Source organism: Myodes glareolus, chromosome 1 (genome assembly GCF_982192425.1).
Source record: "Myodes glareolus chromosome 1, mMyoGla1.1, whole genome shotgun sequence".
NCBI lineage: Eukaryota > Metazoa > Chordata > Mammalia > Rodentia > Cricetidae > Myodes > Myodes glareolus.
In genome coordinates, this window is record NC_142026.1 from 97,638,552 (window position 1) to 97,652,541 (window position 13,990).

At 41.1% G+C, this 13,990-nt stretch overlaps 1 protein-coding gene and 1 long non-coding RNA gene across 7 annotated transcripts in view; one reads left to right on the forward strand and one right to left on the reverse strand.

Annotated features, from left to right (window-relative positions):
• Positions 1-13,990, forward strand: part of Slc35f1 (solute carrier family 35 member F1) — a 422,660-nt gene that overhangs the window by 369,712 nt on the left and 38,958 nt on the right. The window contains exon 4 of the mRNA XM_048425316.3: positions 7,428-7,587. Within this exon, the coding sequence (XP_048281273.1) occupies positions 7,428-7,587 (160 nt within the window). The remainder of the gene's footprint in view (positions 1-7,427; positions 7,588-13,990) is intronic.
• The window catches only part of LOC125394461 (uncharacterized), a 78,690-nt gene continuing 69,631 nt past the window's right edge, over positions 4,932-13,990 (reverse strand). For 4 of the 6 annotated variants that reach the window (XR_015002093.2, XR_007230229.3, XR_015002094.2 and 1 more), the window contains one exon: positions 4,932-5,324. This is a non-coding gene — a long non-coding RNA (uncharacterized LOC125394461). Of the gene's footprint in view, positions 5,325-12,337; positions 13,193-13,990 lie in introns of those variants that run through there. The other 2 variants (XR_015739020.1, XR_015739019.1) reach the window with 1 other exon arrangement.

Sequence of the window (13,990 nt, forward strand, 5' to 3'; positions counted from 1 at the left end):
AAAATCTGTATTTTATAGGCATCTGCTCTGTCTGAATGACATTGTCTTTTGCCTATGGAAGCTTTTCTGTTTCATTTATTCATATTATCCATTTATTGATTGTTGATATTTGTGTCTGTGCTGATGGTGTCCTGCTCAGAAAGTCTCTTCCTGCACCAATGAATTCAAGGGAATTCTTCACTTTCTCTTCTACCAGATCCAATAAATCTGGTTTTATGTTGAGGTCTTTGACCTGTTTGGGGTTGAGTTTTGTGCAGGGTGATAAGGATAGATCTAAGTGGATTCTTCTACAGGCTATTGTCCAGTCTGGCCAGAAACATTTGTCGAAGATGGTGTCTTTTTTCCAGTATGTATTTCTGGTTTCTTTACCAAAAATCAGGTATTCATAGGTGTGCAAATTTATGTTCGTATCTTCAATTCAATTCCAGTTGATCAATAGGACTGTGTTGTGCCAATACCACCCTGTTTCTATTACCATAGCTCTTTAGCACAGTTTAGATTTATGTCTGTATCTTCAATTCAATTCCAATTGATCAATGTGGCTGTGTTGTGCCAATACCACCCTGTTTCTATTACCATAGCTCTGTAGTACAGTTTGACGTCGGGTAGAGTGATAACTCCAACAGCTTTTTGATTATTCAGGATTGATTTCAGCATTGTTTTAATTTGGCCTATATTTATGTTACTTTATATTGTTCCCTTGCAGCTTTTAATATTCATTCTTTCTTTGGTCTCTGCCTTTAATGTTTTGATTATTATGTGCTGATGGAAATTTTTTTCTGGTCCAGTCTATTTTGTGTTCTGTATGCTTCTTGTACCTTGATTGACATCTTCTTTAGGCTAGAGAAATTTTCTTCTATGATTTTAATGAAAATTCTTTTTTATCCTGAGTTTATTCTCCTTTGTCTAATCCTATTGTTCTTGGGTTTGGTATTTTAATAGTGTCCTGGATTTTATGCTGTCTTTTTCTTTTTTCTTTTTTAATTTAACATTTTTCTTTTACTGAGGTATCCATTTTTTTTTTATTAAGTCTTCAATGTCTAAGATTCTCTTTTTATCTCTTACATCCTGCTAATGAGAATTGCCGCAGAGGTTCTGGCTCACCTTCCTAAAATTTTCATTTCCAGATTGCCCTCAGTTTGTGTTTTCTTTATTGATTCTATTTCCATTTTCAGGTCTTGAACTGTTTTATTTCCTTCCACTCTTTGTGTTTTCATAGATTTCTTTAAGGAATCTGTTCATTTCCTCTTTAAGAACCACTATGATATTCATAAAGGCTATTTTAAGGTAGTTGCTCAGCTGTGTTGCCATTCTCAGAGCCTCCTGGCATAGGACTTCTGGGCTCTAGTGAAGAGATACTGTCCTGGCAGTTATTGACTGTGTTTTTATGTTGACATCTAGGCATCTAAATTTGGGAAGGTTGCAATTCTAGTCGCCGATATCTGTTGTTGGGTGCTGTTTTATTCCTTAGTTTCTGATGCCCTTTCTGGTCTGTAGGAGAATGTGGTAGCTTTTAGCTGTGTGTTACCAGGTAAAGAATTCTTCTGAAATTCTGATTGGTGTGGTCATTGGGTAAATGTGTTTTTAAGAATTAGGAGCTAATACTTAAAAATGGGTATGGGTTGGGAGTGGGGGCTGGGAGGGCCTACAAGAGAATGGAAAGCAGGGTTTCTGCAAAGATCTGCTTAGTGCCCTAGAAATGGGCCAGAGAGTGAGGAGAGAGCACAGCAGGTCGTCTGTTACAGAATGGGGGCTTGGATTTGGAGGAAAGTAGGGAGAGGTGAGGATCTTCAGTTTGCCTACCCGCTTCTCTGGCTGGCATGGCTGGTATGCTCCCCAGAAATCCTAAAATAGATCTCAATCTACATAAACAAACAATGGAGAAAACAAGAACTTTCTTAGTTAGAAAAATGTAAACAAAATGTACACAGTATTAGAACCACAGACAAGAGTGAGGATTTTGGATCCATGTGTGCATGGGTGCGTGGGCAGGCTAACTATGGCTGTGCAGTGGGCTTGCACAGGAATGCAATGGAACTGTGGTCTGCTGGAGGACACGTAACAGGAAGAACCTGGGAAGCAGAAGAAGGATAGAGCTCAGGGATCTCTTGGGCAGCTAGGACTTCCTCTTAGAGCTCCCCAGGCTGAAGGACCAGCTAGCATTCTGATTCTACAGGAGTACGGCCAAAGCACCACTAGAGCATCAGACCTGCTGTCCTGCTTCTGTTGGCTCTCCCTACACTACCACTCTGGGTCTGCAGTGTGCTAGCATTTACCTTGCAAGGACCTTAAATATCTCGTATGATTGTACAAGAAACCAGGTCCCCACTCTCATCCATACAGCTTCTACTCTCAGAAATGTGGGAATCTGAAGTAGACTATGAGGAGGTAGGTGGTCTATGGAATACAGGCAAGTGGAGGTAGCATAAATGGAGAGAAAAACCTGAGTAGATGCCAACAGGAAGATATGGATGCTGTGTGTGTGTGTGTGTGTGTGTGTGTGTGTGTGTGTGTGCAGTACATGGACATATAACCAAATATGATTAAAGACTACAGGCAAGAATGTAGTGGCAAGAAAGTCAGAAATTGGTGGAAATGAAAAAGAGAGGAAAGGTAAATGCTACTGCAACACACACACACACACACACACACACACACACACACACACACACAATCTGTCATCCTCAAAGTATCGTCAACACAGACCTCTAACTTCTGTAAGTTGCATTTCAATTCTGACCTCAGGGTCTAGACACTAGTATTTTAGGCCCAAATTCTAACACTAATTGGCTCTACTCCTGGAACTCCAGTTTCCTTACTTAAAAAAATGAGGCCAGCCATTGCTCCTTTAAAGGACTCTTTCCAAATTGTAAGTCAAAACCAGGAAACCCTCAGTAAATGTGAAAACTGCAAGGTGCAGAAACAACCCCAGTGCTGTCACCATGGCTTATAAGAACCATCCCACTGCTATCCGTCAACAAAGTCAGGTAAGAGGTCCCAAATCCCTCTGGAGTGAGGCTTTAAGGTGCAAGGGGAGTGAATTAGTTTAAATCCTTAAGTGGAGAAGCTGTACGTAAGTCCAAGAGCAATGACCAATTTTCATAGTATTTACATTTCCCCACTTTGTTTGGGTTGTTTTGTTTTCTGAGCTAGGTCTTCCTCTGTGCCAAGACTAGTCTGGAACGCATGGTCTCTGCCTCTGTCTCCCAAGTGATATAGACTTTTGCCATCATGCCCAGCTCCTGTATTCTTTGAGATGTTTCAGAGTATGACGTGGTCATAAAATAATGGTTATTTATCTTTTGGTACTGGAATTTTATTCTTCCACTGAGAAATGGGCTTAAAGCTAATCCCCTCTGCCCCACCAGGAGGCTAAGTTTAGTATCTCTAAAACCCTCCAGTTATGACCGAGGCCATGAGAACCAGTTCAGCGTGAAGAGAAGCTCATCGCATTCAATGTTCGACAGGGAAGATCTGTTTTCCTGCTGGACTCTTAGTTTTGCATTTCTTGTTAAAAATAATTGTTTTGTTAAAGAAATCTTCCCTCTTTCTGTTTGGTCATAGTTGCTGACAATTTAAAATTATTTTCCTCTAGACCATGCTTTTTATATTTAAAAATTGTGGAACACTTATTGGTCTTAAGAAGCCAAGGGAAGAAGCGTGCACCTTTAATCTTTGAGGACTTTGGTTTAAATCTGGCTCAGTTTAAGCAAAAGCAAGTTTGATCTTGTTACCTGCACCTCTCCAAGCTTTCAGGGTGAGCAATAATTACGAGAAACCCAAATCTCTCCAAAATATACAAGGGCTATGAAAAACATTCCTTTTGAGATTTAATTCTTATAAACTGTTTAGTCATCGAACTGAAGGTAAGTTTGCTCACATTTTCTTGTTTAACATTCTCAGTAGTGGACAGCCAGCAAATTGACTCTCTCTTTTATGATCTGAGCAGTCTTTGATAAGAAGTTAAGCTGGAGGTCAAAAAGAAAGAAGGGAAGGAAGGAAGGAAGGAAGGAAGAAAGGAAGGAAGGAGGGAAGGAAGAAAGGAAGGAAGGAAGGAAGGAAGGAAGGAAGGAAGGAAGGAAGGAAGGAAGGAAGGAAGGAAGGAAGGAAGTAAGTCACTAAAAACTAATAACTGATTTACTAATACCAGCTGCCAAACAGTTTCTCCCCTGTAGTGACAAACATCATGTTGAGACCTCGGTGTTAGCAACTCAATGTGGTCGTCATTGATTGCCACTGAAATACTGTTCAAAAGTGTCATTATTCCTTGCCACTGTTGAGACCAGAAATTGTATGGCCTTCTGTGTATCACTCTCTTAAAACTTGTGAGTGCCCGACTTTCAAAGAACTGGATCTCGGAGATTCTGCCCTGGGGAGATAATACCCCGAAAGGGCATTCACTGGTAGAGTTGTAGGCCTGCTTTAAGGGTGAGGCCAGCAGTTCTGGCTTTCTTCAGAGAGAAGAGAGAGTCTTACCAAATGAAGAATTGACACTGGACTCCAAATGCCAGTAATGGCCTGGATTATCTCGAATGTTCCTTCTGGAAATCAGGGATGTATCTACTATTCAAGCATCATTTACCAAGCCCCACTCCATACTGAGTACCAAATTTCTCTTAACAAACATCATATGAGCCCTGACTTGATAACATGCTTTCCTTCTCTTCTTTCTAAACACTTTCCTTTCTTGGGACCAGCTAATGCTTACAAGCAAGGATTTTCATTCCCAAACCAAGAAGCAACAGGCCCAGGGCTCACCAAGAGCTCTAGTGTTTCCAGTGATGCTGAGAGACAAAAAAGCGCTTTTCAAAGGCTGGATGATGTGCTGCTGCTGGTCTGGCCTCAATGATCCAGGAAGGGAAGCCATTAGCTCTGCAGAAAGATTCTTGCCAGTCAGATGCAATCCCAACTGTATGGCATGTAATGAAATATTTCAACTTAATCCAATCAGTTTTAATTTGTAAAATGAAACAACGGTTGTGTTATGTGTAGAGAATAATTTTCACTGGCAAACTGAAATTTCATTACATGGCATCTGAAGCCAGTTGTAAAATCGAACATAGCGCATATAACCACATCAGACAGATCATTAACTTATATTGTTAATTTAACTGTGCAAGGGAGCAACTCTGGGCTGCTGAAACACAATCCCACCAGCTGCTGTTGCTTATGTAGAGCCCCTCCAGGGGTACTGTGCCCCTGAGAATAGACCCCTGTCCTCACAATACTTCTTGGCACGACATCCACGTGGTGCTTTCTCACTGTGACTCCGTCATCTTTCAGCAACCCTGGAGATGATTGAGTACTTTGAGTACCTTTGTCATCTGTCAAGAGAAAAGTCCAATCAATAGAGATGCATGAGGGTTTATTCACATCACACACATTTTGGCAAGAGCAGGGATTCTGAGGGCTGTTTGCGCTCCCAATTGACTAGGCTGACATTCAGAGATACCATGTGAATACCCAACCCTTTCCCAGACCTTACTGATCTCAGAGGCTGGATTTTGATGCTTCAGATCATTAGAAATCTGTGAGTTCCTGTTCAGTACCTATTATTGGGTACTTCTCATGAGCCTGGCAGTATTCTGCATGCTGAAAACAGGCAAGTGAATAAGCCTGACATTGTGCCAAAAAATGATATATTGACTAAGTAAGGTTGCAGTGGGAGCTATGGAGGAGAAAAATGTGCAAGGAAACTGTCAAGTGGGACCTGACTTCATCTTCAGACCTGAGAGGCTTTCTTGAGGAGGTAGCATATAAAATACATGGTGAAAAATGAGTAAGACAGAAAGTTCAAGAATTAGAGCAAAGCATTTAAGAAGTGGAAAGCCTCCAGGAGTGAAGGCTCTGGGGCTAGCAGGAAGGGCTCGGTCCCAGTAGGAGAGGATGCTGGTTCAGTCTTGATAGTACGAGTGGCAGAGGGTGGCATGAATAGGGATGGCAGACATTTACAAGATGGAAGAGACAGATCAGATTGTACTGATTCTTGAGAGGTAGGCAGTGGGAATGGAGGAGCATTAGGGATCCCTTCCTTGTGCTGGCAGCTGCAGCCCCAAAGCCAAATGCTTAGGATTCTAGCAAGGATTTGTACAAGCAGTACAGTAAATGACAAATCTTTGATTCACAACACATAAGTTGAAGTACTGTGGGATATTGATTTGCCTAGTGGAGGGACCCAACATTGGGCAATGACTTTCAGTAGATTTATCAAAGTGATAGGGACGAATCCAAGTCCAGGGGGCCTAAAGCATTTGGGGGTTTATAAACAACCTTTGGGGGACTCATATTTTAAAATATGTTGTTGTAATTCAGTTTTTATATATCCTTTTATTAAGCCGATTTTGGTATTGTTGAGGCAGGATCTCATATGGCCCAGGCCTCCGACACAGTATGTATCCAAGCATGACTTCAAAGTTCTGAGCTTTCTTCCTCTGGATTCAGAAGCACACACTACCATGGACCTGTTCCATGCTGTGCTGTGACTTGAACCCAGGGCTTTGTGCCTTCTGGGCAAGCGATATACTGGTTGCACTATATCTTCAGTTTTTTCTTCTGTTTTACATACATGGGCTCCTTCTGTAGCTCAGACTGGCCCCACACTCATGATCTGCTTGCCTCAGTTTCTCCAGTACTTGGATTACAAATATGATGCACCATGCCCAACTACAAGAAGCTTCCCTCTGCATTAACGCTGATAACCAGGGAGGGTTGAAGGGGTCATTACCTTTCTAGTAAGAACTAGAGGCCTCCCGAGTACTGGACAGTCCAACGCCACAGAGCAGGGGCTCCGATTCCCTGCACGAGACTCCTCTCATTCCCCTCATGTCCCCATGTTCTCTCTCTACCTCACCAAGGTCAGTTGCACCAGATCTCGGTAACTCATGCCACACTATTTGTCCCCCAATATGTATGGTGATATTAAAAATCAAACAACAACTATTAAAGACTTTTCAGTATTAGAAGGCCGATAATTGCCTGAAAAAAAGTAAGTACACATTTTCTAGGTTCTATGAATTTACAAAACGTTGTAAAAACCTCTTTGACCACACCTTTCATTCCCATAGGTACTCCTGAAGTGGTGGAACCATGTAAAATGGCTCAAGGTAGCCTCCCCATGGCCTAGGTGTTCCTTGGAGCATTTTCAGGACCCTAAAAAAGACGGGCAGTGAAACTGGACACAGAAGAGGGCTGGAAAGCTTTCACCCCCAATCAGCCTTATTCATTTGTCATCTTCCCCTTGCTCAAGTCTCAAGAGGATGTCTTTGGTTAAGTGAGACACAAAGCTATCTTGTGTCTAGGGCTGAGGGAGTTTTCACTGCCTCTGCTCTGCCTCTAACGAAGGCTGTTCAGCGAAGGACTTTCCGACAGAGTCTGTGTCCTAGCGTCCCTGAACTTTTTGCTGTTGTTTCCTTTAATGCACCCAATAGCTCCTGGACTGTTTTGTGATCCCGGTGGTGATTTTGCTCTCCTGGTTCTTCCTGCTGATCCGGTACAAGGCTGTGCATTTCATCGGCATCGTGGTCTGCATCCTGGGGATGGGCTGCATGGTGGGAGCTGACGTCCTCGTGGGAAGGCATCAGGGAGCAGGTGAGTCTTGGGGTGGTCACCAGGTCACTCATATCTGTGAGGGGGATCCCAGGGATACTGAGAATGTCAAGGGAAACAGGGCTCCTTGGAACCGGGTTGCTCTTTGACAGAGTTCCTGTTGTTCATGTTTTTGCCCTGCTCCTAAAATCATAGCTAATATAAGGTCTTTGATGCATATATCCTGGGTGAACATAAGATGTAAAATTCAGAGACGTTCAAATAGTTTTTAAAAATAATGTCACCAACTATGTGGTGGAAATTTTGAATGTCAGAGCTGCTGGCTTAGAATGGCTAGTTAAAGGTAGTGTTGACAAGTCAATCAGCAACTTAGTTACAAAGCCTTTCCCACTCCTCCCCACCCAACCCCAGCCCTGTCAGGTCCGAGAAAGACAAAACTTCCTACCTACTGGATGATGGTTGGTTTTACAGGCCAGAGAATGGGTTTTTACAGTCTGAAGACCAGAGAAGAATGTGCCATTTCTAGAGGATGGAAATGCCATCTCTTGCATTGATTTTTATGGATTTATTTTGATGGGACAAGCTGTGATATTGATCACAGCTTAGGGACTTCTCAGACGGACTTTTGTGATTAAGTCAGCAGATTCCTGTGAATATTCTGAGGGATCCCTGGTCCCAGGAGTTTCTGGAAGGCCTTTGCCAATAGATTTCAAATCTCTGTGCTGCGGAAAGAGTTTTAGGAGAGGAAAGAACGGCACACCCCTCTCCCCATCCCTCTGCTGTCACCAGACGTGCTTACCTTCGAAAGTTCTTGGAACTGTCCTTTCTTTTAAAATGTTAGAAAATGAATATTCAAATTGGGAGAGTTTGCCTTATGAGACAAGGCTGTATGAAATTTCTGGGATGATGTCACATATATGGCATCGCAGAAGTTTGTAGCACAGTCAGCCTCCTTTATATTTTACCTAAGTGAACATCAGGTTCTGGAGGAGCCGAACAAGTTATCCAAGATCACAGCGCTGAGATGGGAGAGGCTAGACTCCTGGGCTCCCCGCCTTTAAGGCAGGTTTTCTTCCCTCCCCATTGCTAACAACTAAAGCAAAATTACAAAAGAGAATACAGGAGTCATCCTCATTCTCCTGGACCTGCAGCCGGAAGGTTATAAATCCCTACCTCGGCAGATGGCCTAGAAATATAAACCCACTGTCTCCTCAGTTCTCCCTTGTGAACCCTTGTTCCATGGATCTCTGATAGATAGCTGATAGGTGGTCTGATGGAGTGCTTCGTAGACAGTCAGTGGTCTTGATAGGAATCTTTTCAGAACACCGCAAATAGCATTCTGTGTGATAAAATGACACAGCTTGGCTACAGTTTCTAAGCTTTCTTGGCACTGTTTAAACAAAGAAGAAACAGAAATATATGCCTTTATTTAGAAGAAATTTGGCTGTTGACCCTAACTGCTCATTCCAGTCATCACCTTATTCCATAGTCAACCAAGACAGCGGTTCCAGTAACTCCGAGGATTTTAGACTCCAAGAGCAAGTGAACTTTGAACTGATTTATTAGATTACATACACTAATGTTTTCTGACTCTGAAGTGGTAGGGAAACAGTACTAGTTAAGAAAAAGACAAGAAATCCATTTGAGAGCCTTCCCTTAAGAGGTCACTTGCTGTTGTAACTGAAATGAAGACATGGCTCAAACACGCTGCAGCGGTCCCTGTGGACATACTCTATCTCTGTAAAACATCACATTTTGCAGAAGTCTCAATTATTATATACGCTATTTTTAAAGAACCCATTGCTTTTGAAATCAATTTAAGTTTAAAATTTGTCTGCGTTTTCGCTGAAATTGTCCGTCTTGTTTCTGTATTTATAGTACATTGGGCTCATTTGCGTTAATCAGCCAAGATCACCAGGCTTTTCTGTAATGTTTTGGATACTCACAAGAACTTTAATGAATGATTCAACTCATTCAAAAATTCTGATAATCACATCAAGAGCTTTCCACAGGAAAAGAGAATGTCTGACTTTATTTTTTTTATTATATTGCTTAAGTCTTGTTTCTTCTTAACTTAAGATTTCAACAGTTCTGTCTTCAAATATGTTGATTTTAGCCCACTCATGACTACTGTGGCCTCATTATAGTTAATTGTTTTAAATTTCTTTGTTGGCATGTTTCCTCTTCTGCACACCAGGAACTCCTCCTTGATTTGAGTCTGGGTGAAGAAGGAACTTTCTCAGATGATATCAGGAAGTGCATATAAAAAAATAGGTCCAGGCCCAGAATGAGTGGTGCTGAAGAAACGTGCCCATCTTATTTGCCTACTGCAGACAGGGGTCAAGGAAGGTGCCCGAGCTCCTGGTATGAGAGGCCTCACTGTAACACCCATGGTGTGCCTATCACGGGCACAGCTAGTCACCCACCAGAAGAACGTTCTATACCATTAAGGTCTTCAAAAATAGATTTCTTTTCCAAGTTGGTCAATAAGAGCAGTAGACCTAATATGGAAACTCTCTTTTGACCTTTTAGCTTCCCATCTGCATCACAGGTTTCTCTAAAAGACCATCTAAGCTTTTGCTGATGTGAGTGGTTGAGGTATCTAGTAGATCGTGGGAATGTTAGGTATGTTGGAGCATGTAATCATGGCTTAGTAAAGCCCCAGAAATATGTCATTATGGCCTCCACTTTTCTAACTTGTGCTTATAAATGAACGGATGGAAGTTTTAAGAGGAAGACAAAAACTAAAATCATGCCCTATTATAAAATATAATTCTCCTAAAAATAGCCTTTTTCTACTATATTTATTGCATCATTTAGGTCACTTGTGATGATGTTAATTACCCATGGCAACAATTTCTTATTAGCTATAACTTTATATTTATTTCAAGGAAAAGAAACTACATTAAAAGAGCCAGACAGCTAAACGAAGTCAGATAAAAGTGATGTCTTTGTTGAATATGCCATGCTCCCAGGCACTGTCTCATACATTGCCTCATTTTATCCTAATAACTCTGGAAAATTCTCATGTTTCACCCCCAAAAATCAAGGTAAATTGTGCAGTCCAGATGGAAAACCTTTACTTTTTTTCTACTTAACTCAATTCTTATTTTTGTATAATTGTATCTTGTTTGGGAAACATGAAGGTGCTTTAAAATAGTTAATTAGAGTTAATGATCATCCTGGATTGCCCAGGATGGAGCATTGCTCAGATGTGAGATTTATAGTTATCATAGAGTCCCATGAAAACAAGACAGTTAGTTCTCTGTTTAAAACTCCAATGTATTTAAAGGTCCATTTTCATCAAAGGAACTAGCAGCCTTCCAATACTCGCAAATAATAAAACTTATTCTTGAACTAGTAGCAAATTGTGATTTTTAGATAACCTTCTCCTAGTACCACACATAACAAATATTTATCTTAAAAAAGATGTTTCTGGTGATTAAGCAAAAATCTAATATGAAAAACTATTTTTTTCTGTTTGTTTTTCAAGACAGGGTTTCTCTGTGTAACAGCCCTAGCTGTCCTGGAGCTAGCTCTTGTAGATCAGGCTGGCCTTGAACTCACAGAGATCTGCCTGCCTCTGCCTCCCGAGTGCTGAGATTAAAGGCATGCACCATCACTGCTCGGCCAGAAAACTAATTCTTGAAAAACAATTATGAAAGGTCGACTAGAATCCATGAGTAATCTAGAGTGAGAAGTACCCCACCTATGGAAACAGAGAACTATTCAAACAGAATGAAGATTAGCCCTTTAGAAACATCATTTATGAACAAGCCGTGTGACATGGTATGCTAAACATTTTTGTGTACTATTTTATTCTTACAACAATAAAAAGAGAAGACAACATAAAGGAAGACCCTGTAGTTCTTGACAGGTGTGCTTTATCCAGCTCTACCCGAATTGAAAGCTACAACAGTTCAAAACATTGCCATTTGAGGGTTCAAGACATTTTCGGTCAGATAATTAATTTTGACACTGTGGGAATTTAGAAAAGTGTAGCGTAGCGCATCATGGTGGAAGGGTATAGCAGAAGGGAGGCTGTTCCATTCGTAGCGTGCAAAGAGCAGAGAGAGAATGGAGGACAGACTGGGTGTCAATGTCCCCTGTAAGGCCACGCTCCAAAAGAGAACTTCTTTCATCAGCCTACTACCTCATAGTAGTTCCTCTTCTTGTCAAGAGCGCCATGTGCTGGGAACCAAGCCTTCACATGTGGGCTTTCAGGGGCATCTAAGTCCACACTGTAGCCCATGCTATATGCACATAAATCCACTTTAAAGTAACTTTAAAATTAATGAATAGAATTATAATAATAAGTGCTGTGTAATATTTTGTCAGTGGTGACTTTGAAAATATTTCTGAACTTCAAGTTGTATTTCCATTATGTTATTATCAAAATTTATCATCAAATAAATAAAGATACTGATAACTACATTTCCCTTAGAAGGTCAGCCTACAGACTAGCCTAGGATGGTAAAGAGTGGGTTCGAGGGACTTTGCAGCTAAGAGTACTTGTTGCCCTTTCAGAGGACCCGACTCTGATTGCTACATCTGGCATCTTACAACTGCCTGTAATGCCAGCTACTGGAGATGTGACAACCGTGTGTGCACATGGATCAAAATAAATCTTAAAAGATAAATAACTCTACAAGACTACTCACCAAAAACCAGTGTCCACTTTTTGGGGCTTTTAAAAGATAGACTGATGTTCCTCTAATTCTTATTAGGATGTTTCATTATGACTTCATTTTCAGGAATCCATTCATATGAAATTAATTGTATTAACTAAGAGTTCTATTCAGAAGCCCTTCTTTATTTAACTAGTACAACAATAATTGATAGTCATAACAGTGACTTCATGTCATTACAAGAGTCTGAAATATTTCTTAAATGAAAAGTGACTAAAAAATGAGCTTCAGAATTTGGGGTATTGACTATGTCAAAGTCAAAGATTTTTCATGCTTCAGTAGCTGACACTTCAAAATGAATCAGTTGGTGAAGATTTCCCGATAAAGACAACCTTCGCTTCTCCAACAGAGGTACCCAGGGCACCTTCCTCCAGGGCTGTTTTCTCATCAGGGCCTCCTTACGTTTTCTGCTCAGCTGCTGAATAGCGATGGTAGCTCCTCGTGGACTCAAGGAAGTCTCATAGCCCCTCCAGAATCACATCCTCAATTTCATTCTCTTGAGAGCAACTCCAGCAAGCTGCCATCTTTTAGAGTCTCTTCCACTCCCCCCCCAGCCCCGCCCAGGAGAGGGAAGTTGCTTGGAAAGGGGTGTTGCCATTTAGCAGAGAGATGTAACCGGAGGTAACCAAACACAGAAGTCTGTGGAAGCCCTGCTTTGATTCATGTGAATCCACTATCTAGAGGATGTTCCGTGCTCTCCAAAGAACAGTGACTGCTTTCTTCTACAGTGTCAGAGTTGTACAGAGAGTCTCAGAATTCAAAGATTTCAGAGGTTCGTCTCTTCCTTAGTGCTGTCGTAGTGGCCAACCTTCCCAATCTTCACTTCTGTGTGTCTGCCGAGCTGACAGCTGCGCGGCACCTGATGCACTAAGCCAGAAGCCAGGAGAGAGACTCTGTCAGGGAGCTGGCGCCTGCTGTTGGTTCTTATTCTCTCTTTCCATGGCTTCCATCTGCACTACCTGACGTGGGAAGAGTTTGCTCAATTATGGAATAAGGAATTTATTAAATAAAGCAAAGAAAACCAGCCCACAAATCACAATCCCAGAGAACCTAGACAACAATAAGGACCCTAATAGAGGCTTACGTAGATCTAATCTACATGGGGAGTAGAAAAAGACAAGATCTCTGAGTATATTGGAAGCATGGGGACCTTGAGAGAGGAGAAGCAGGGAAGGGAGCAGAGAAAAATGTAGAGCTCAATAAAAATCAATTAAAAATTGGACATAAATGAGAATCAGTCCAAAATGAGTTTGAAAAAAAAATGTGGTTTTGTTTGAAAAAGAGAAAATATATATGTTAAGCTGTGTCCGAGAAGTTGAAATCTCAAGAATCCTATCATTCTCCTTGTCTAAGTATGTACACAGCTCGTCAATGGTTTTATATATATATATGTATATGTATATATATATATATACACACACACATATATATATATTAAGCTGATTGCTCTTATACCTCCTCTCTATCCATTGAAGAGGGCTTTGTTGGGTTTATGACAGATTCATCAAGCAGTTGGAAAATGCCCTTAAACAAAAATAATACGTGTGCATATTAGCATGTATGTGCAGACACATCCTTAGACAGAGACATGCGCTCTGGAGAGAACTGAACCGAGAAAAACTTCATTCTTTGGGAAAACTTCCAGTTCCACTAAGATATCTAGGTAGCTTTTTATATCCCAGCATGTCTAGAAAGCATATTTTTAAAGCCTTTACTTGATTTCAGCTAGAAATTACCAGGCTTCTTATAAAAGTGTC